Below are 22,768 nucleotides of genomic sequence, written 5' to 3' on the forward strand. Positions count from 1 at the left end.
CCCTGTATATAAATGGAAATGCACTAACTTCCCTGCCAGGCAGAGAAGTTTGCTTTGTGTCATTCCTGACATTTCACACCAGGAATACTATCACACGTTTAAGAATTAACAAATATTAAGTCAATCAACTTTTTTTTCATTGGAAGGATATTAGGAATAAAATATTACAATCCTCATTTCTGTAGCTGATCATAGAATCACAGCTTGTATTTAGAACTACTTGTAAGGCTTATTCTGTGACCCCTCCATCCATCCAGAGGGCCCTAGACTGGTCTGTGAGAGCACAGATAACCCCTTTCTCCATTCAGAGAGCCCAGTAAGCCTGAGACACCTCAAGTGACACCGAAGAGGTGAAGATGACAGGACAAAAATGGCAGAATGCAATCTTAGACCTCCAGTCTACCCAGAATATGTACAGAAGCCATCAACACAGAAAAATATAAAAGACACCTGAAATTTCTGAAAAGATAGCAAGTGAAGTAAACAATTTCATGAGGCTATAGAGGAAAACATCAGAAATAATCTCAGGTTTTAAAAAGTGAAGGAATTTCTCAGTATAGCTAGAGAAGACATGGATAGAAAATGCAGGAGCATAGGAAAGTAATGGAAGTGGCTAACCACCACTTATGGATGGCTCTGAATGTTACATAAGCACCACCTGCAAGTTCTGCACATTACAACCACTTGGCAGGACACCAATTTTTGACACTAGTGAAAAGAAATATCCACAATGGACCATATTTTGCGCAGTGTGTCTGGTAGTACCTTCTGCCTTGGAGGAAAAATGGCCAGATATGCAATTGTATACCAGAAACAGTTGGATTGATAGAAAGTTGGTATGATCTTTTGAGTACACATTTGCAGCACCAGTTATGTAGCAATAATTTATAGGACTTGGGCAAAGTTCTTCAAAAGGCAATGTATAGGCTTTGAGTGTGCATCCACTATGTTGCTGTTTCTCCCATAGCCAGAATTCAAGGGTCCAGGAATGAAGGGTTGGAAGTAAGAGTGGTACCACTCACTGTTACCAATAATGATGTGTTAGCACCCTGCTCTCATGACCTTATGTTCATCTGGTTTTGAAAGAAGTCTTGGTTCCATAGAGGGGAAAGTTTATACCAGGAAGCACAGTGATACATGTGAACTGAAAGTCACGACTTTCCCTTGCCCGTTTTGGTCTCCTAGGACCCTCAGGAAAGAAATGAAAAAGGCAGTTCAAGTGTTTAGAAAGATGACTGATCCAGACTGTCAAGGGAAAATTAGACTATTTCTGCACAATGGAGGAAAGAAACAATATACGTGGAGTGCAGGATATCTGAGAGTGTCACCGTGTATTATGATGCTGTTATTAAAGTCAGTGGGAAACCATGAAAATCCATTCCAGAATGCAAGAAAAGAGTTGAAGGAGGGAAAATAACAATACCTGATGTAAAATAACAATACTTGCTGAAAGCCAAGGAATACAGAATGGGTCTTTTTAAAAAAGACAATAAAAGTGATGATGAATTGCAAAACAACAGATATTTAACAATGGCTATTATATTGCATATGTTTATCTTCAAAGCAGTTGCTCAGAATAAAGGTGAAAAATTGTTCACACAATGAAAGCACAAACCATTCTTTGTGATGAAGTAATAGAGATTAGAAGTATAATTGTCTATCATAACTCATGATGGTGACAATATAAGAAAATTTTAAAAACTATTGTAAGATTATAAAATAAGGAGTGTGCCCTGTGAATCAGTGTTATGCATGGGCTGCTGGGGGAATGGCCAGACCCAGCCTTTTCCTGTGAGTCAGCACCATTCACAGTCTGCAGGGAAAGAGAAGAAATCACCAAGAAGCAAGCCCTCCCTGCAAATCAGCGCCATGTGTGAGCCACTGGGGGCACAGCCAGATGCCAGCCCATTCTGGTGGGCGGGCTGGGAAACAAGAAAAGCCAACTCCCTATATCCCACTATAAGCAATCAGCTGATTGGAAGAAATGCAGGCTGCAATGATGGCTATTGAGGTAGAATATAATTTAATGTTGGTGGGGCTGGGGATTTAGCTCAGCGGCATAAGCGCCTGCCTTGCAAGCAGGCAGTCGTGAGTTCCACCCCTGGTACCGATAAAAACGAAAAAGACAAAAAAAAAAATTAAATTAAAATAATGTTTGTAGTGTAGTGTTTCACTGACTTTGCAGGTCTAAAGCTGGTAGCCTGATCATCTGTTCAGTAATATGCAGTGTAGCTTCTACGGGAGAGATCTCCTTCTAAAGGTGGTAGCCATTGTTAATTTCCTATTATCTTGTTCTGAAGCCCTGTATCGTTTTCATTGTTTTGTTGAGTTGGGTTTTATTCTGTTTTGTTGTTTAATTTTGTTATATCTGATGACATGGGCAGCTATTTTAAAGATAATAAGATATATTATTGTAGCCATTGGAACGCTTGCTTTTCTTTCCTCTTTACTCTTTTGCAAAATATTTCTCTCATTGAAATTTTATTTCTTCATTTACATAATACTTGTATTCCTTTTAGGGGCCATATTTATTTGCATGGATGAAAATGAGTAAATTGACAATGTAAAAGTCTTGGCAACAAATTTGACCGCCTCATTCCTAACACTAGGGCCTTCCTCCATTCCATTTTATCCTGATGTGGCCCGACCTGGCATCATGATGTTTTCAGACGTCAGAGGATTGATTCTTCTATAAGACATTCACTCTGGAGCATTCTGAGCACATTTGCGACACATTTTCTTTAAGAAGCCACTGGGTGGATTAAGAAAACAAGTTTAGCTCTGAAAAGCCAGAAGCAAAGCCCTTAAATGAAGCATTCCTCAGGTGAGATGAGATTTGCATCGCAGGACAGGGACTGGTATAGAATTTCCTGAGCTACAAACTATCTGCGAAGTACACCTCTGTTATTTCTCCCCTCACATTCAGCCCGGTTGGCAAAGAGCAGGAGCCAATCAGCGGTGAAGGCGGGCTGACTGAACTAGCCAATCAGGTGAGTCCAGGGAGGAGGGCACTTCCTGTGTCATGGCGTCGCAGTGGACGCTGTGTTTCAGAGATCCCCTTAGCTAACTAGGTCATTTTTTTTCTGTGATTTCTACTGCGTGCGAGCTGCATTCACAGGATCCCAGGAGACTCTCAAGCCACACAATGGTGACATTGTGGGACGGGAGCGGGGATGGGATGGAATCGGTTGCGTTTTGAATGGAAGTGGTCAGAACAGCTAAAATGATCCTTAGTGTTTAGCTCCAGTCGCCAGGTTTTTCTGTGTTTTGGTGCTGTATCATCGTTTTTAACATTTGCCTTTGCTCAGACAAGGACAGTTCTGGGAGCGTAGCATACTGTAACACAGATTTTTTTTTTGTTATTGTTGAGGCATTGTTTCACTATATAGCTCAGGCTCGCACTGGACTCGCAGTCCTCCGGCCTCAGCCCCCCAACTGCTAGATTTAAAGGCGTGCGCCACCACACCCAGCCAACCCAGAATACCACTTAGGTCGTCCCCAGGCACACCTGTATCTCCACAGCTCTGCAGATAGCAGGAGCTTCGTCAAAACTTCGGGTTTCATCCTCAGCAACGAAAAATATTATCACTATAACGTTTTACTTGAGATCTCTACTTGCAGTTGCGTTAGTGCATGAACAGATCTCGTGGTTTCACAACATTGAAGAATGATGTCGTGAACCAAAAGAAGAATGTTAGGGGAGATTTTATTGGAAATAAGAATAGTGCCCTGGTTTTTGCAAGTGCTCTGAGTCGCCGTGTAGCCCTGCAATCCAGAACCAATTATACTATGCTCTGATAAGCAGAGCATAGTAAATAAAAACTCAGTTTAGTGGGGACTTATCACAGATGCCTCTGGATTTAAAATAACCGCTTTGAACTCGAGCTCTCTAATCCATTTCGTCAGCCTGCACTGTTAAAATGAAACATTTTAGAGAAGCACTGGTTATTTTGTACTTTAAAACCTGGAAATTCAGCAGCTTAGTAGGGAGAGACTGCAGCTTCTTTTAGTAGAGAGATGGTTTCATTTCTTGGAGAAAAAATGGCCAAGTGTGCAGTTGTGTACTATAACAGACTGCCGCGTGATGGAAACAGGAATCTCGTGTGCAGATGATTTGGAGGTTTTTGCTTTACTGATATCCCCGGCATTTCTCAAGGTAGTCAGGCTGATCATATGGCAGAACTTAGCTTTTGTGAAACTACTGGGTGGAGGAGGGAGGCTCTCGAACTGAGGTGGGAAAATTCTTAAACCGAGAGTTTGCTGTGTTAAATGCTTAAGTGATGCTAACTCATCATAAGGAAGTAATTGAAGGTGGTGCAGCTTTTTATCAGTCATTCTGGTCCAGCTGGTGAAGAATGAGATCAGTGGTTCAGAATTTAGGTTTTTGCATTCCTAGGTGAAGTAGGTTGTCTTTCTGAGACAGTAGAAATGTTTGTTTCTTTCATCTTGATTCACTTTTGATAATACTGTTAAAGCATATGCATCATGAGAAGGAAGGCTGGTTCTTTGTAAATTGTCCAGTCAGGCATGCTGTCCAGAATGAGGACTCTTCCTCTGCCAGGAACCCAAGTCAAAAGCTTCCAGTGTGCTGGTGAAAGGCGGCCTGGCTAGCACACATTGACTGCTCTGTGAGATCACTGACTGCAGGTTATGGAAAGGGCCTTGGGAGACCCCCATTCTTGGATATGGTGACCTGTAGGGACCAATGACCTCAGGAAGAACTGGGGCTTTGTGAAAACATAGACTCAATTGGTTGTAAATAGAACTAGCTTGGAAGGACCTTGACCAATTTGCATCAACCATTAACCCTTGTACCTGTATGTTAGCTGCTCCTTCTCTGCCCTTGTTTTTTTCCGGTTTCAGGGTGAGGTCCAGAAACTTCTAGGCCATCAGTGTCCTATACTCTGCAAATGAGGTGACTTAAGCATTTTCAAAGTACTGTCATGGGCAGCTTAGCACTGGCTGGATCACTTCTCATCATAGCGTACACTGTCAACTGCACAGTATTGGTGGATCTGCTGACTCGTGTGATGTTTGTGTTTGTGGCACCGTGCTGCCTTGTGTCCTCTGTCTCTTTTTCCATTCCTTGGTTGAAGGGCATTTGAGTTGTTTCCAAGATTTAGCATTACAAATAGTACAACTATAAACATGGGTACACATATATCAGTTTGGCATGATTTTCAATTCTTCAGGGAACATGCTCAGAATGGGAATAGCTGGGTTGATTGCAACCTCTAATCCTAGTTTTTTTGAGAAATCGCATTATTGATTTACACAGTGGTTAGATCAGTCTCGACTCCCACCAGCAATGGAGAAGGGTCCCTTTATCCCCACAACCCCACCAACATTTGTTATTGGTTGATGATAATCATTCTTTTTGGAGTGAGCTGTTGCATGTTCTAGATAGAAGTCCTTTGTCTGAAAGACAGTTGGCTAAATTTTTTTTTCAGCTCATGGGTTTTCTTTTACTCTGTTGATGATTTCAAGTGCAAAATCTTTTTAATAGATGAGATCCATTTATTTATTCTTTGAAGTATGTCCCATGCATTTTGGGTTTTGTTCAACTGTCTTCCTACCCCTATATCTATCTTCAAGATTTCTAAGTACCTTTTCATCTAATAGATTTAGTGTTTCTGTTTTAATATTTAGATCTTTGATCCATTTTGACTTTAGTTTAGTGCATGATGATAGACATGGGTCTAGTTTTAGTCTTTGGTCTTTCCAGCACCATTATTAAAGAGGCTGTCTTGGGGCTGGGGATTTAGCTCAGTGGCATAAGCACCTGCCTTGCAAGCAGGCGGTCATGAGTTCAATCCCCAGTACCGATAAAAATGAAAAAGACAAAAAAAAAAATTTTTTTTAAAAATAAAGAGGCTGTCTTTCTTCCAATGAACATGTTTGGCCCTTTGTCAAAGATAAGATGGCTGAGTATGTTTACAGTTGTGACTATTTTTTATTCTGTTCCATTGATCTCGAGGTCTGTGGTTTTTATTTTGTTTTGTTTTGTCAATATCACACTGATTTTACACAGTACCTTTATATAGTATAGTCTTTTTTTTTTAGAGATGAAATTTTATGGTTATTTATTATCACTCCATAAGTAATTAAAGATGACCGAAATTGCTAGTGCTTACAAATAAGCCATTTTGGAAAATGCATCCCATGTGAACTGTCAAAAAACAAAAACAGTTACACATCTTTCACAAAGTGAAACATCTCTCCTTGATCATATATAGTATAGTTTGAAGTCAGGAATTGTGATGCCTCCTGCTTTGCCTTTGTTGCCCAGAACTGCCTCTGCTATTCTCGGTCTCTTCTGATTCCAGATGAATTTTAAGAATGTTTCCTCTAGATCTGTGAGGTATGCTAATGGCATTTTGATTGGGACAGCCTTAAATCTGTGTAACAATTTTGAGAGTATGGCTATTTTCACAAAATCGGTTCTTCCTATCCATGAACAAGGGATATCTTTTTATTTTTTTTTTTTTTTGTTTGTTTGTTTTTGTTTTGGTCTTTTTCCTTTTTATCGGTACCGGGGATCGAACTCACGACTGCCTGCTTGCAAGGCAGGCACTTATGCCGCTGAGCTAAATCTCCAGCCCCAAACAAGGGATATCTTACCATTTGCTGAAATCCTTTTCAGTTTCTTTCTTCAAAGTACTATAATTTTCAATGTATAGATCTTTTACTGATTCATAAATATTTCAGTTTTTGGCATGCTATTGTAAAGGGCATGGTTTCTTTCTTGGTGAGTTTCTTGTTTCTGTGTAGGAATGCTATTGATTTTGGGGTGTTTCTAGCTATGCTATGGAATTTGATTATTATATCTAGAAGTCTTTTCAGTGGATTTTTTGGGGTCTTTTATGTAGAGTATCATGTCATGTGCTAATAATAGTTAAACTTCTTCCTTTCCTATCTTTGTTTCTTTTATTTCTCTTTCTTGTCTAATTACTCTGTCTAAATGTTTCCAGAACTGTATTAAATAGGAGTAGTGAGAGTGGGCATCTTTGTCTTGTTCCTACCTTTAGGTTGAAAGCTTTCAGTTTTTGTCCATTTAGTAAGATGTTAACTGTTAGTTTGTGATATATGACCTTAATCAGGTTGAGATAAAGACTATTCTGAATTTCTGTAGGGCTTTTTAAATCATGAATGAGTGTTCGACTTTATCAAAAGCTTTTTCTGCATCTGTTGAGATGATCATATGATTCTTGTATTGGTCTCTGTTGATGTGTATTACATTTATTAATTTGTGTATGTTGAAACATCCCTTCATTCCTGGGATGAATCCCACTTGGTCATATTATATAATCTTACTGACTATTTGCTACATTCTGTTTGCTAGTATTTTATTGAGGATTTTGTCATCTGTGTTCATTAGGGAGACTGGCCTGTAGTTTTCTTTTTGGGTTGGGTCTTCCTCTGGTTTTGGTGTCATGATAATACTTGCCACCAGGAATGCTTTAATTTCATTATAGAGTTTGAGGAGTGTTGGTGTTGTCTTCTCTCAGTTTCTTGTAGAATGTAGCTGTGAATCCATCAGAACCTAGGCCGTTGTTTGTTGTTAAGTTTCTAACTGCATTTTCAATTTTATTAACTGATATTGGGTAATTCAGAATTTTATATGTTTCTAGGAATCTGCCCTTTTTTTTTTTTTTTTTTTGTCTTTTTCATTTTTACCCGTACCGGGGATCGAACTCACGACTGCCTGCTTGTAAGGCAGGCACTTATGCCGCTGAGCTAAATCCCTAGCCCCATTCTGCCCATTTCTTCTGTTTTTCATCCTATGAGAGTATAGACTTTCAAAGTAAGTATTGATGATCTTCTGTTTCACAGGATTTGTAGTAATTTCATTCTTTTCACTTTCTGTTGCATGAATATGCGGGTTTTTTCCTCTTTGATAAGGTTGAGTATGGGTTTATCCATTTTATTTAATCTTTCAAAGAACCAGCTCTTCCATTCATTAATTCTTTGTATTGTTTTCTTAGTATCCATTGCATTAATTTCTGCTCTGATCTTTACAATTTCCTCTCTTCTTTGGGATTACCTTGCTCTTCTTTTTCTTTTTTTTTTTTTTTTTTTTTTTTTTTTTTGTCTTTTTCATTTTTATCGGTACTGGGGATCGAACTCTCGACTGCCTGCTTGCAAGGCAGGTGTTTATGCCGCTGAGCTAAATCCCCAGCCCTTGCTCTTCTTTTTCTAGAAGCTTCAGGTGTAGCATTAGGTTGTTTATTTGTGCTTTTTCTGTTTTCCTGATATGAGAATTCCTGGCTATCAATTTCCCTCTTAGAGCTGCTTTCATTGCATCCCACAGGTTCTAGTATGTTGTATCTGCATTTTCTTTTAATTGTAGGTACTGTTTATTTCTCATTTAACTTCTTAACCATTGGTTGTTCAAGAGGGTATTACTTAATTTCCATGTGTTTACAGAGCTTTTGTATTTTTTGTTTTTATTTGTTTGTTTGTTTGTTGGTATGGGGGATTGAACTCATGACCTAGTGCTTGCCAGGCAGGCACTTACGCCCCTCAGCTAAATCCCTGGCTCCTTTTGTGGTTTTTATTGTAATTAATTACACTATGGTGAGATAATATGCATGGGATAATTTCAATTCCTTTATATTTACTTAGGCATGTTCTGTGGGATAGTATATGGTCTGTTTTAGAGCGCATCCCATGTGCAGCTGAGAAGAATGTGTATCTGATGTTGTGGGGTGGAACACTCAATAAACATCTACTAGGTCAATTTGTTCACAGGTTTGATTCAGTTCAGTTATTTCTTTGCTAATTTTTTTGTACTGTTGACCGGTCTGTTTGTAACAGTGAAGTATTAAGGTCCCCCATTATAACTTGTTATTGCTTATAATTTTTTGTGTGTCCGTTAATATTTGCCATGTATTGTTGAGCATTCCCATATTTGGTGCTTATATTTGTCATTGTTATGTGTTCCTCCTGAATTTTTCTCCTAACAAGAATTTAATGACCTTCTTTATCTCTTTTAATCATTCTTGGTTTATAGTTCACATTTTCTGCAAACAGGATAGCTACCCCTGCTTTTTTCTAGGTTCCTTTTGCATGGAGTATTGTTTTTCATCCTTTAACTTTTGTCTATGAGTTTCTTTTTGAGTTAAATGCATTTCTTGTATACAGCAGATTGTTGGATCCTGTTTGTTGATTCATTCTGGTTGTCTGTTTGTTTTGACTGATGAATCAAGGCCATTTACATTTATGATAATTATTGATATGTATTGGCTTGTCTTTGTCATGTTATTTTCCTGTTCTTTTTTTTTTTTTTTTTTTTTTGCTTTTGTTTTTTTCTTTCTTTTTATCGATACCAGGGATCGAACTCACGACTGCCTGCTTGCAAGGCAGGCACTTATGCCACTGAGCTAAATCCCCAGCCCCTAGTTTCCTGTTCTTGGTTCCCTGCTTTTCCCTCAGTTTAACTGCTTGCCCTGCTTGTTGGTTTCTTTCTGTTAGAATTGTGGTCATTATTGTCTCTGTCTAGAATACCTTTTAGTATTAGTATTCTTTGTAGTGTGTTGGATCAGTGGTCATGAATTTCATCAGTTGTTCTTTGTCATGAAAAGTACTTTATTTCTCCTTTTTTTTTTTTGTTTTGTACTGAGCATGGAAGTCATAACCTCACGTTTGCCTGGCAGGTGCTTACACCACTGAGTTAAACCCTCAGCCTTCTCCATTGATTTTGAAACATAGTTTTGTCAGGTACATCAGTCGGAGTTGGAATTTGTTTTCTTTTAGGACTTAAAAAACTTCACTCCAAGCTTTTCTTGCATTGTTTGTGTTGCAAACTTCGCTGTGATTCTGATAGGCTTTCCCTTATTATTCATGATATTTCTTTTCTGTAATAGCTTTTAATATTCTGTTCTTGTGCTGAATTTCTGGGATCTTGTTATATGTCTTTGTGTAGAGTTTTCGTAGTTATGCCTGATTGGGGTTCTCTATGGCTCACTTAGGTATATGTCAGATTTTTTTTCAATACTTGGGAAATTTTCTGTTATTTTGCAAATAGTTTTTTTTTAATTTCATTTGTGTTAGGCCTTGCTTTTTAATTGACACCCATTATCCTTATATTATTTTTCTTTACCTTATCATGTAGCAGTTGAATTATTTTAATTTTTAGTTATTTTCAAGATATCTGTCCTTTCCTAGTCACTAGCTATGATCCTGTCTTCATATTCAGTTTCATTCAAGTGGGTTTGCTAGCTTTCAATGGAATTTTTGATTTCCTGGATATCTGCTTGAATGTTCTGTTTGTTTCCTATATTGATCTTTCATGATTTCCATCCTCTTCCTAACATCATCTATTTTCTTATCTGTCTCTGCTCTAGATTTGCTGAACATTTTGGTTAAAGTGTTGACATTTCTTTTTAATCTGAGAGACTATTTCTGATCTGATTTCCTTTATAGCCTTATGGATTGGTTTCTTGATTTTTTTCTTTATTTCTTGTACCAGGGATCAGACTCATGAACTGACGCTTACCAGGCAAGTGCTTGAGCCACTGAGCTAACTCCCTGGGCCCATGGATTTGTTTTTTTTTTGTTTTTTTTTTACCTCAGTTGCTATCATTTCAGAGATTTTAGGTGTGTGTCTCCTATTTTCTTCTATGCTAATGACTTTCTGGGTTCCCAGTGAAGGTGGAGAGGTGATGGGAATCTCTGCCACCTCAGGCTCTCCTAAACTGTGTTCTGAAAGGTCTTTTAAGGGAAAATTTTATCCCCCAAACTGGGTTCTGAAAAGTCTTATGAGGTAAAATTTTATCTATGAATTTCCACATCAAGGAAACTTAGGAAGCGCAAATAAAAAGCCTAATGTTGAGACTCGAACTTCTAGAAAAAGAAGAACAAGGCAAGCCAAATGCTTATATGGGGGAGGAAATAATAAATATTCCAGCAGAAACTAATCCAGTTGAGACTAAAGAATCTAGGAATCAAAGAGATGATTTGAAAGATTAAATGAATTGAAAATCACTTTGCAAACATAAAAGGAAGGAAAAGATTCATATTCATGAAATTAAATATGAAACAGTGAAATTACAACAGGTTCTGCTGAAATTCAGAAGTTTATCAGTACCAAATACGAGAACAAATATTCGAAAACACAGAAGAATTAGACAGATTCCTACCAACATCTGAATTACCAAAACTGAACTGAGGATTTAAAATTCTAATTAACCCAGTATCAGTCAGTGAAGTTGCAAAAGTAATTTTATTGGCCCTGAATCAAGGCCAGCAGCTTCCTGACGCTGTTGGTTTCAAGCAGGAGCCTAAAGAGATGTCTTTCTATGATCTGTTGGCCATTTCAGAACTTGGGCAGTGAAATGGTCAATTCATTAGAAAGAAAAAGCTTGAAGCAACCCCTCATTGCCCCCACTCCCCGTTAGAGGCTGTGAGTGTGGCAGGCTGCAGCGGCCCAGGACGGGAGCCACTGGCATTTACTGGGACCTGCACTATGCTGGGACCTGGAGCATTGGGAAACCAAGCAACCCCTCCCCCCTGATGAGTGGCTGTGCATGTGGCAGGCTGTGGCGGCCCAGGACAGGAGCCACCGGCGTTTACTGGGACCCATGCCATGCTGGGACCTGGAGCACCGGGAAACCAAGCTACCCCTCCCCCCCCTGCATGTTTTGTTTTGTTGAACTTCAATATACATGAAAGTATGGACAGCTATTTTGAAGAGAGAAACTCTACGACAGCTATTAGTGACTTCCCTATTGTCTGGTCTTGAAGACCTAAATCGCCTTCCTCATTCTGTTCAGATCAGTTTTATACTATGTTGTTTTATATGAATTCTCTGCAAAGACATGGACAACTATTTGGAAGAAAACAAGAGACAATATGATAGACAGTGAAGCTCTCAGGTCGTCTAGCTTTGAAATTTATGTCTCTTACATTGCTTTCTTATGTACTATTTTGTTCTGTTTTGTTGTGTTTAATTCTACCCCCTTTAAAATGAAAGAAAGAAAGAAAAGTAATTTTAAAATGACCAACACAAAGCTCAGGTATGGACTAGTATATAGCTGAATTCTATAAGATCTTTAGAGAAGAGCTAATGCCTCTACTGATGACACTCTTTAATGAAATTGAAAGGGAAATAGTATTTGTGAAATCTTTCCTGGAAACAAGTATTACCATGATGCAAAAACCAGAAAAAAACCAACCAAAAAAGAGAGCTGTGGGTGAATACCATGAATGCAAATACATGCAGAAAGTCTCACTGAGATACTGGCAAACAGAATACAATAAATCATCAAGATTAGATATCATGATCAAGAAGGATTCATCCTGGGTATGCAAGGATGACTAAATATACACAAACCAAAGAATGTAATACACCATATCAATACAGCAAGAGACAAATATACAAGAGCATCTCAGTCAATTGCAGAAAAAACAAACTGGGGAGAGTTGGAGGTTAAACTTCAACTGATTATCGGTGTTTGTCTCTGCTTGTTACTGAGACTGTGGACAAGAGAGCAATTTCATTCTCTGATGGTGGCTCACTGTGATGTGAAGAAGCCTATATTTAACTTTCTGACTTCTCATGTTTCTCAGTGTCACCATCTTGACTGTGTTACTCTGGATTGCATAGGCACTGAGAATTTTGTAAGACTGTGGGAATCTATATAACTTTCTGAGTGTGGATTCTCTCATGAATGGCAGTGAAGGAAGGTTCTTCCCTAACCAGTTATCCATTTGCTATTTCTTTACAGCAAGTTGCTTGTTTAAAATACCAGTTACCTCAGTGACTTAAAAATTGCTTTTCAAGTTTTCACTTCATGGGGCAGGGGGTTGTTAGCTCAGTGGCACAAGTGCCTGCCTGGCAAGTACAAGGTTATAAGTTTGATCCCTGGTGCCAAAAACAAAAAAAAAAAAATTTCACTATACAATTGTGTTTTTCTTAGTTTAAAAGTGAATATGATATTGATTACATGTGAAGAAATAAAGAAACACTTAGATGCAATTGTTTGTTTTGCATTTGTCATAAATATGTGTAACAATCCATGTAATCTTGATGCAGGTGAGGAAACCAAACTGTGTTTACCTCCAATGTTAGTCTGATTTCATGTAACTGCCCACACATTGGACATAAGTTGGAGTTTTGCAAGTTCTTTGACCCTTAAAAATCTCATCAGACAAAAATCTTATTTTGTTTCAACATTTGGAACTGGAATGAATTAATTGAGGTTAATATGTCATTGTGATTTTAACTGGATGAGGATACAAGGTTTGTATTGGGCAGGCTACTGGCCATAGAATTGTAGGAAAGTTCATATCTCTGACACTTCATTCCCCTACTCTACTGCCTCTGGGTTTGTGCTATTTCAGATTTTTTTTTTGTTATTTATTGTCATGGGTTTTAAAATGTTACTATTGATTTTTTTTGCAAAAGATAATGAAGAACATTTTTTAGAATAAATTACTGATGTGCAGGTGATAAATTGGTCAAATACTGGGATTATAGACATGTACTGCCACAGCTGGCTGAAGTTTTCCTTTTGGAATTAGTGCCTAATTACTTCATGATGTCTTCAGTTTTAATGTGTAATGTTTTATTCATATCCTTCCCCTAGTACCAATCACTTTGTTTCTTTTTTTTTTTTTTTTTTTTTTTTTTTTTGTCTTTTTCCTTTTTATCGGTACTGGGATCGAACTCACGACTGCCTGCTTTACAAGGCAGGCGCTTATGCCGCTAAGCTAAATCCCCAGCCCCAATCACTTTGACAATGCTAGAGTTTCTTATGTCTGAGTGCATGGTGATCAATTATAATCAAAGAACTACAGATAATATGCCACCTGCCACCTTTTTCATTACCTTTTTTTTTTATTGGTGCACTTTAGATATACATAGTGATAAAATTCATCTTGGGAATTTGTACCTGTTCATGATATATCTTTATGCTGCTGCTGCTGCTGCTTTTTATTTTTCTCCCCTCCATTCAGATCCTCTTCCCCTCTTTATTTACAAAGCTGTTTCATATTTGTTCCTTTCTTTTTCTTAGCCCTTCTTTCCTTCCCCTGCACCTCATTTTTGCCCTGTTCATTTAAACAGTTTCTTCATAGAGTCCTCAAAAAACAAAACCTACAGAATCCATTAACCCAGCAATTTCCTTTCTTGTTCTTAACCCAAAAGAATTAAAAGCATCTTCCTACAGTGATGTATGCACCCATGTTTTTGCTAGCACAGTTTGTAATAGATAAATCTTAAAAAACAGCCCAAATGTCCATGACTGGTAAATGCATAAAGAAGATGGGGGGGGGGGTTGTGCAGTGGAATACTACTGTGCCATAAAGAATGATAAGCTTGAGACAACTGTAGCTAAATGAGTGGACATTGAGATCTCACACTTGAATGAAATGAATTGGACATACAAATATGAATATTATAGGGTTTCTCTGGTGTGAAAAACCAAAAATTAAAAATAAGTAACAAAGTACATATCCTTAATAGTCTATTAATTTTTTCTATTTCTAAAAGAACATGTATATTTCAAAATGCTGTCTATGTACATTTTGTTGTTTTGCAAAACAACAAAAAATGACTTAATTTCCAGAATAATCAGTCTTGAAAAGAGAATAGACTTAAGGTCTGTCACAGTCATTCATTAGATATTTTTCTGACTCCTGTTTTTATAATATTGATTTGCAAGCTCCATCTATGAGCTCTGCTTTAGAAACAGTGCACAAATACAATTTCTGTGAACCTAGCAGGAAATGACAGCTAATAATCTGCTGTTGCTCTCATCAGAGAACCAATCTAGCATCAGAATTGCATGTGAGGGGGCTGGGGATTTAGCTCAGCAGCATAAGCACCTGCCTTGCAAGCAGGCAGTCATGAGTTCGATCCCCGGTACCCATAAAAAAGGTAAAAGACAAAAAAAAAAAAAAAAAAAGAATTGCATGTGAAACCTTGTACATACACATGGATTTGGTGACAAAGACATGACATTTATATTTGAATGAACAAACTCAGAAAAAAAAAATCAAAAAATAAAGGAACAAACCCAGTTCAGCTTTTACAAGAGGAGTTCAGGTTCTTAGTATATGAGAGTCAACCTTCTTTTAGGAAGTACATATGTGATTCTTTAGGAGGCAGTGACCTTGGCAGATATAACCGTGAACTTCACCAAAGAGGAATGGGCTCTGCTGAATCCATCCCAAAAGAAGCTCTACAGAGATGTGATGTGGGAAACAGTGATGAATATAAATGCTATCGGTAAGGATGACATCATTTTGTCATACATAGAGTGATAGAGTATTGGTTCTTTCTGATGAATACAGACTCATTAACATTTTGAGCGATATCTCAGTCCTGATAACATTATACCATGAATCTAACTGCTAACTGCTTATTTTTATATAATGATATGGTGACTATTTGTATTTGTATTGGTACAATTCAGGAAGAACTTGGGAAAACCAGCATATGGAAGAAGAATACAAAAATTGCTCAAGAAATCTAAGGTAATTTGTATTCATATAGGAAAACAATACTTCTCAAGACTCACTGTGTGAGCAGAAATATTATAAGAAAACTCGAAAAATCAGACAGTGTTCAAATTTAGTCTCACAAAAATTTTCCACCTATGCATATAGTTTGATTTTGTGTAAGCTGATAATTGAATAGAGAAATATCCCAGTATAGGAAACTAATTTATTAGTGACATTTTCAAGAAGAAGCACTGTCTCATATATGGTATCAAAAATTCTTTTATAATAAACATGAAAATATATGAAGTGGCATTTAGGTATTTCTATAGGCTTACATGAAATGAATAAATATGAACTTTGGCAGGAACCGATCTCAGAGTTACCTGGTTTTGTGTATATATCAACATGTGATACATACGATCTAAAACATTGCAAACCTAGAATCAACATTCAAAACGCACACAAATGTTGATGTTAATAGATGATTGAAAACATCCATCAGAGAATTGTGTGCATTTATGTTTTAAAATTTTTAGAATGTACCTTCATACATTCTTGGCAGAAATGTAAAACAGGATGCTTTATATTTCAATGCACAGATACCACGAAAAATAAAAATAAATGTTTGCATTTGATTCTGGCAAAAATCCCTATTTATATTTGGAAAGGATTTAAAAGTGCCTTATCTTAGTGATACATATGTAGGCTCAAATCAGGGTATGCATGAATATTCACAGTATCAAGATCTGGAAAAAAGTCACAGTACCTAAGCTCTGGTAACAGCCCTGTCATTGATAGTAGTAGGCACGGAAAAGGAGAAAGTGGCATAGGCTGGACGTGGTGGTATCTTGTTACGATCCCAGCATGGTAAGCTGAGCCAGCAGGATGACAACATGAAGTGCACCCTGGCCAAATGAACGATCAGTGACAAGCTATCTTGGTTTGTTCTTGTTGCTGGGGCAAAATACCCAACACCCACAATGAAGGATGTTTATTTAGCTCTCTGTTGTGGAGATTTCAGTCCACAATCAGCTGGCTTCAAGGCAGGGTTAGTGTGACACCGGGGCAGCAAGCAAGCAAAAAGGAAAACAAACCTTTTCTATCTTATATCGTATACAAGTCACCAGCTCCACTCCAGAGCAGGTATAACACTCAGGAAATCTCTGTGCCCTCCTCTTGCACAAAATGAGAATGTTTACAAAGAACCTGGCTCACTGCTGAATCTCAGTTAAACTTCTAAACGTCTCAAGTTGACAGTGTATCAAGCATAACACAAGCTGTCTCAAAACAAGAAACAGAAAAACTAAAAAGAAAAACTATAAATGTATTTTATTGGTCAGAACCTTGTTTATTTCTCAGCACTGAAAGAAAAGTATGTTATATGTATTCAGCCAAAAGAGAAAAATCTTATATCTTCTGTTTAAAAGAAAAAAAAAAAGATTGGATTTCACCTCATAATGTATAATGAAATAAGTCAGACACAGAAACTAAATTATCAAGTGTTTCTTTTTATATGAGATACCAAAATATAAATTAGTGTGTAAAATTAAATAGAAGGAGAGAGTGAGGGGCAAAAGTGTGAAAATTGACTAATACACGATACACATTTGTATTCATGACTTAAATGAAACTTGGTCTTATGTATTATAAATGTATACCAAATATATGCCATTCTTTGGAATTGAACTTTTGGAGGCATCTTCAAAGGCATTCAGCCTATATTTACTATGAAAATTTCTTAGCACTTATCAATCTAAACTTTTCCTGGTAAATTATTAATAGCAACCTTTTTTTTTTTTTTTTTTTTTTGTCTTTTTCCTTTTTATCAGGGATCAAATTCACAACTGCCTGCTTGCAAGGCAGGTGCTTGTGCCGCTGAGCTAAATCCCCAGCCCCAATAGCAACCTTTTTGTTTTGATTGATATTTTATTTCTTTACAGAGATGAGGAGGTAGCAAAATGCTATCAACATAAGACTTGTAATCATCATGCAAATATATTCCTTCAGCTTCCAGTTGATAATTTGGACATGCAACAAGGTGCTTTAAAACCAGTTGGAAGTCTTGTCCTTAGGGAACCCTTGAATGGGCTTTTATCTTCAAATGAGCCAAGTTCATATCACACTGGAGAGAAACCACATGAGTATTTGGAATTTGATGTCAAGCTGAGTAAATATAATGAACATGGAAAACCCTGCGGTGATTTCCAATCCTTTCAGATGCATTCAAGGACAAAGACTGTAGTGAAGTCCTATCAACATGAGCAGTTCAATTCCTATTCTGAGCTTAGTGAAAAAACTCACCCTGGAGACAAGACAATTGTTGGTCAGAAAACTGTGAAAGATTCCATCACCCTTGATTTTCAAAACGGTGAAAGAATTCACACTGGGAAGAAGCCATATGTGTGCAAGCAATATGGAAAAATCTTCAGTACTCAAGGTTGTAAAATTCATGAAAGGAGTCACATGGAGGAGAAACCCTATATATGTAAGCACTGTGGAAAAACATTTTATATCTATGGTTGCTACCAAAGACATGAAAGAATTCACATTGGTGTGAATCCTTTTATATGTAAGCAGTTTGGGAAATCATTCATCAGATACACTCAAGATCAAAGCCATGAAACTACTCACGCTAGGGAGAAACCATATGTATGTAAGCACTGTGGGAAAGCTTTCACGAGACGCAGTTATTGTCAAGTGCATGAAAGAAATCACACTGGAGAGAAACGTTATATGTGCAAGCAATGTGGAAAAGCATTCACTACAAAGACGTATTCTAACATACATGAAAAAATTCACACTGGGGAAAAACCTTATATGTGCAAGCAGTGTGGGAAGACATTCACTACAAATCGATCTTGTCAAATACATGGAAGAAGCCATACTGGTGAGAAGCCTTATGTATGCAAGCAATGTGGGAAAGCATTCACTACACGCCAATCTTGTCAAATGCATGAAAGAACACACACTGGGGAGAAACCTTATGTGTGCAAGCACTGTGGAAAAGCATTCACTAGAAAGCCTCATTATAACAGACATGAAAGAAACCACACTGGTGAGAAAACTTACGTGTGTAACCAATGTGGAAAGGCATATTCTACACAGCAATCTTGTAAAGTACATGAAAGAACACACACTGGGGAGAAACCTTATGTGTGCAAGCAATGTGGGAAGGCATTTACTACACACCAATCTTGTCAAAGACATGAAACAAGTCACACTGGGGAGAAACCTTATGTGTGCAAACAATGTGGGAAGGCATTCACTGCAAAGAATTCTTATAACATACATGAGAGAACTCACACAGGGGAGAAACCTTATGTGTGCAAGCAATGTGGGAAGCGATTCACTGCAAAAAATTCTTATAACATACATGAAAGAACTCATACTGGGGAGAAACCTTACGTGTGCAAGCAATGTGGGAAGGCATTTACTACACACCATTCTTGTCAAATACATGAAAGAATTCACACAGGGGAGAAACCTTATGTATGCAAGCAATGTGGGAAAGCATTCACTACACACCAATTATGTCGAAGACATGAAATCTCTCACTCTGGTGAGAAACCTTATGTGTGCAATCAATGTGGAAAAGCATTTACTATAAGAAGTAATTATAAAAGACATGAAAGATCTCATACTGGGGAGAAACCTTATGTGTGCAACCAGTGTGGGAAGGCATTTACTACACACCAATCTCGTCAAAAACATGAAACAAGTCACACTAGGGAGAAACCTTATGTGTGCAACCTATTTGGGAAGGCATTCACTACAAATAATTCTTACACATGAAAGAATTCTCACGGGGTAGAAATTATGCATGTGAGCCATGTGGAAAAAGATTAGTTATTAGGCCCTCATACACAGATCCCACATTGGGAGGATCCATATGTATATATGCAATGTGGGTGAAGTCATCAATTAACACATACTTTATGAACAACATGAATGAAGTCACATTGGAGAGTGACCCTATTTATTTAAGCCTATTTTTTAAAGTTTGTGAAAATTCCTCAAGTAATGGAGACCTGAATACATATCAATGAAAAATTAGATGTCAGTATTTCTTCATGAGTTTACTAGAAGATGTACTCCCAGATGGTGATCTCTGATGTATTCAATTGTTTTTTCATTAAAGCACTTGTAAATATCTGAACAATGTATCCACAGTCTTTACTAGAAGCAATATTGGTATATTTGATACAAGCCACTGTCTTTTTGTTTTTAATTGATACCGGAGATCAAACTCACAACTGCGTGCTTGCAAGGCAGGTGCTTATGCTGCTGAGCTAAATTCCCTAGCCCCTAAATCACTGTCTTTCAACTTAGCATATTGTGTCTTCTACAAAAACAAGGTGAATGGAAATGCATTTATCACTTCCAGGTTGGGTTAGTATTTATGTAGTTTTGTTTTGCTTTTACTATAGGGAAATACAGGTTACACTAAATTTGATTGTAATTTTCTTCATGTAAACATTTCATATTCTGTATACAAAAAGATATTTTTTAGTTTGATCCTCTATGTGTAAATACATATTAGAGACATGAACATGTATGTTTTTCAAAGTTCATTTGTTAGGCCAGAGATTTAGCTCAGCAGCATAAGTGCCTGCCTTGCAAGCGCACAGTAGTAAGTTTGATCCCTGGTACAAAAAAAAAGTTCATTTGTTGACACAACTTGTAGATTAACGAATGGTTTTTTAATGTCTTAACTAGATACCTGCATATATCCCAACATAATTATATAAAGAACATAATTTCACCTTGTTTGCTTTCCTGTCGAAGTCAGTCCTATGATTCACACCTAGTTTTGTTTTAACATAAAAGTGTTTACTTTTCATGCTCATATTGTTATGACTTCCAATTTGGTGATAATTTTACCAAAAAGTAACCCATACTGCTGTGCTTGTGACACATTTGCCTTGTCAAATAAAGGATACTATCAACTGTAGTATTGTGTCAGTGCTTACCAGATAAACAGTTTTAATGGGAGAATCACAATTGTATAAGAATTCACGAGATTGACTTAGAATCACTGCCCACATACTTACATCTGGGAGAGTGCAAAAGTCTCTCTGTGCACTGGATATGCCAAAAAAAAAAAAAAATCCACTTCTATTCTTGGAGCTCACTGTAGTGTATCCTGTGCAGGTCTGTTGGGGACTAAAGGGTCTGTGCCAGAAGCCCGAGCGGCCTGCGCTGCAGGCTGAAGAGTCTACACTGAAAACCAGGGGATGACTTCCAATGTGAACCCAAGCTCCTCCATAGAAACATGGGTATGCCTTCATTTTGGGAGTTTTTTTTTTTTTTTTTTTTTTTAAATAACATTCTGGAAACAATTCTGTCCAAGGTAGGCCTTCCACATCAGTAATTTGCTGGGCAGGTTTAGTTCGGCATGTAGTTCTCAGCCTGACACAATTCCCTTAGTTGTCACTATCCACATCTGACTGCACACGGTTCTTTAAACCATAGCTTCCTGCTACCAAGATAAGTTCATAAATACACTTACCTTATTATACTTGGAACTGCACCACTCCCCCTGCCCAACATAGAGGGAAATTTTCTACCTGGAACATTATAACAGGTTTAAGACTACCAATTATAAGTCTATCGGCAACTTATTTTGGGAGAATTTTAGGGAAAAACAATTACAATCCTCATTTCTGTAGCTGACCATGAGGCCAAAGCTTGTATTTAGAACTTACTATATGACCCATTCTGTATTCCGTGGATTTCAGCAAGCACTCAGCAGTTGTTTTCCTTTTCCTGATGTGGAGTTACACTTTCATTCCTGAAAGTTGTGGACAATTTGGTATTTTACCTGGATTGGATTTTTCTAGTTTCCCATTGACGTTAATAGCAAGGCAATAAAAGGAGAGACACATAGGGATCTCTTATACTCCAAGTGCATTCTTTCTTTCCTCCATTGTGGAGTAATAGTACGATTTACCCTTGACACTGGCTCAGTCACTTCTCTGAGCATTCTGCCTATTTAGTTTCCTTCCTCAGATTCATGAGAGCAAAATAACCAAAAGGAAGTCTTCAGTTCTAGTTTATATGTATCACTGTGCTTCCTGGTACCTGATAGGGTTTTCAGTGTCAGGTAAGTATAAAGAAATAGTAGCCTTTATTTAAGGACGAGGAGAAGCACCCCACAACCAAAGACAGCCAGGCCTCTTCTGATTGGGATGTGGGGTATGGGGACATACATATAACCTCTAACCCAGGTTTGCACTTAGGGTGGGCATTGGTGACACGAGAGCAGCTGATAGGGGCTTTTTTTGTGCCACTGATAGAAGGAAAAGGAAGTTGTAGTAGGGGAAGGGGGAAGTGACCTCAAGGTAAACATCCCTTGGTCCTGCCTCTCACTGCCATAATATCTAGGGCAAAATACTTTCAGTACCAACCTTCCCTTCTCTGGAACTAGGACTTTTTCTAAGCCAGTTGAACATAAGATCATAAAACCAGGGAACAAATCTTTGCTGATAGATAACTGTGGACACCAGTGATCTATTAGTGATACTGTGGTACCACTCTTCCACCATTTCCTGACTGGGAGACACAGTATAGTAATTGCTGACTGAAAACATAGACCACCTCTGGAACGACCTTGCCCCCAGCACTATAAATACTGCTATTTAATGGGTGCTGGAACTGTGTCTTCAAAAGGTCATTCCAACTTTCTATCAATCCAGCTGCTTCTGGATGGTGAGGAAAATTATAAGACCATTGAATTCCATGAGCATTAGATTATCAGCTCTCTTATTTGGGAAGTAAGTGTATTCCTTGGGGTCAAAACCAATGCTGGGTAGAAGTCCATAATGGTGGACAAAGAATTATGTGAATCCATGGATTAGCTGGTGTACCATAAATTCAGCTGGTGGGATAAAAATGGCTAGCCATTGGTTATGGTTGGTTTTTCATGTTATATAAGCACCATATACAACTTCTGTAGCATTAAAACCACATACCAGGAGACATCTGATTGAAAATGGTGAATGCAGATCTTCGCAGTCGACCATACTTTGGTCAGTGTATCTGGTAGTACATTTTGCCTGGAAGGAAAAATGGCCAGATATGCAACTGCATACTGATTCATGGCCTGTATCTGATGATCTAGTTGGGTTTTCAGAATGGTGGCTGAACTGAGTGGAAAATTGGTGACAAATTTGGGAATGACAGGGACAGACTTACCTATATAGGCAAGGTATTTAAATATATATGTATAGCATAAATGCTCACCAAAATGTGATCTCAGCATAAGAGAACTTTGACAAGTGGTTGAAAAAGCTGACCCATTCTGTAGATAGCAGTCAACTTC

At 37.8% G+C, this 22,768-nt stretch overlaps 1 protein-coding gene and 1 non-coding gene across 6 annotated transcripts; both read left to right on the plus strand.

Moving 5' to 3' along the window:
- Window positions 1-3,002: 3,002 nt before the first annotated feature.
- LOC134477132 (zinc finger protein 14-like) lies at window positions 3,003-20,398 on the plus strand. Of its 5 annotated transcripts, none has more exons than XM_063254173.1 (4): window positions 3,004-3,148; window positions 15,106-15,232; window positions 15,420-15,480; window positions 17,388-20,398. In XM_063254173.1, exons 1-4 carry the CDS (start codon window positions 3,146-3,148, stop codon window positions 19,237-19,239), a joined length of 2,043 nt encoding a protein of 680 aa, XP_063110243.1. In that variant the 5' UTR covers window positions 3,004-3,145; the 3' UTR covers window positions 19,240-20,398. The 5 variants fall into 5 exon arrangements, with proteins under 5 accessions (XP_063110245.1, XP_063110243.1, XP_063110246.1 ...); XM_063254174.1 differs by lacking the exon at window positions 3,004-3,148 and adding an exon at window positions 3,160-4,915; XM_063254175.1 differs by lacking the exon at window positions 15,420-15,480 and having other exon boundaries at window positions 3,003-3,148.
- On the plus strand, window positions 11,228-11,364 carry LOC111755926 (small nucleolar RNA SNORA2/SNORA34 family). Its single transcript, XR_002790446.1, has one exon. It is a non-coding gene; the product is annotated as a small nucleolar RNA SNORA2/SNORA34 family (small nucleolar RNA).
- Window positions 20,399-22,768: the final 2,370 nt, after the last annotated feature.

Source organism: Cavia porcellus, unplaced genomic scaffold, assembly GCF_034190915.1.
Source record: "Cavia porcellus strain 051 isolate PalLab524CR breed Dunkin Hartley unplaced genomic scaffold, mCavPor4.1 scaffold_8, whole genome shotgun sequence".
In the NCBI taxonomy this organism is placed as follows: domain Eukaryota; kingdom Metazoa; phylum Chordata; class Mammalia; order Rodentia; family Caviidae; genus Cavia; species Cavia porcellus.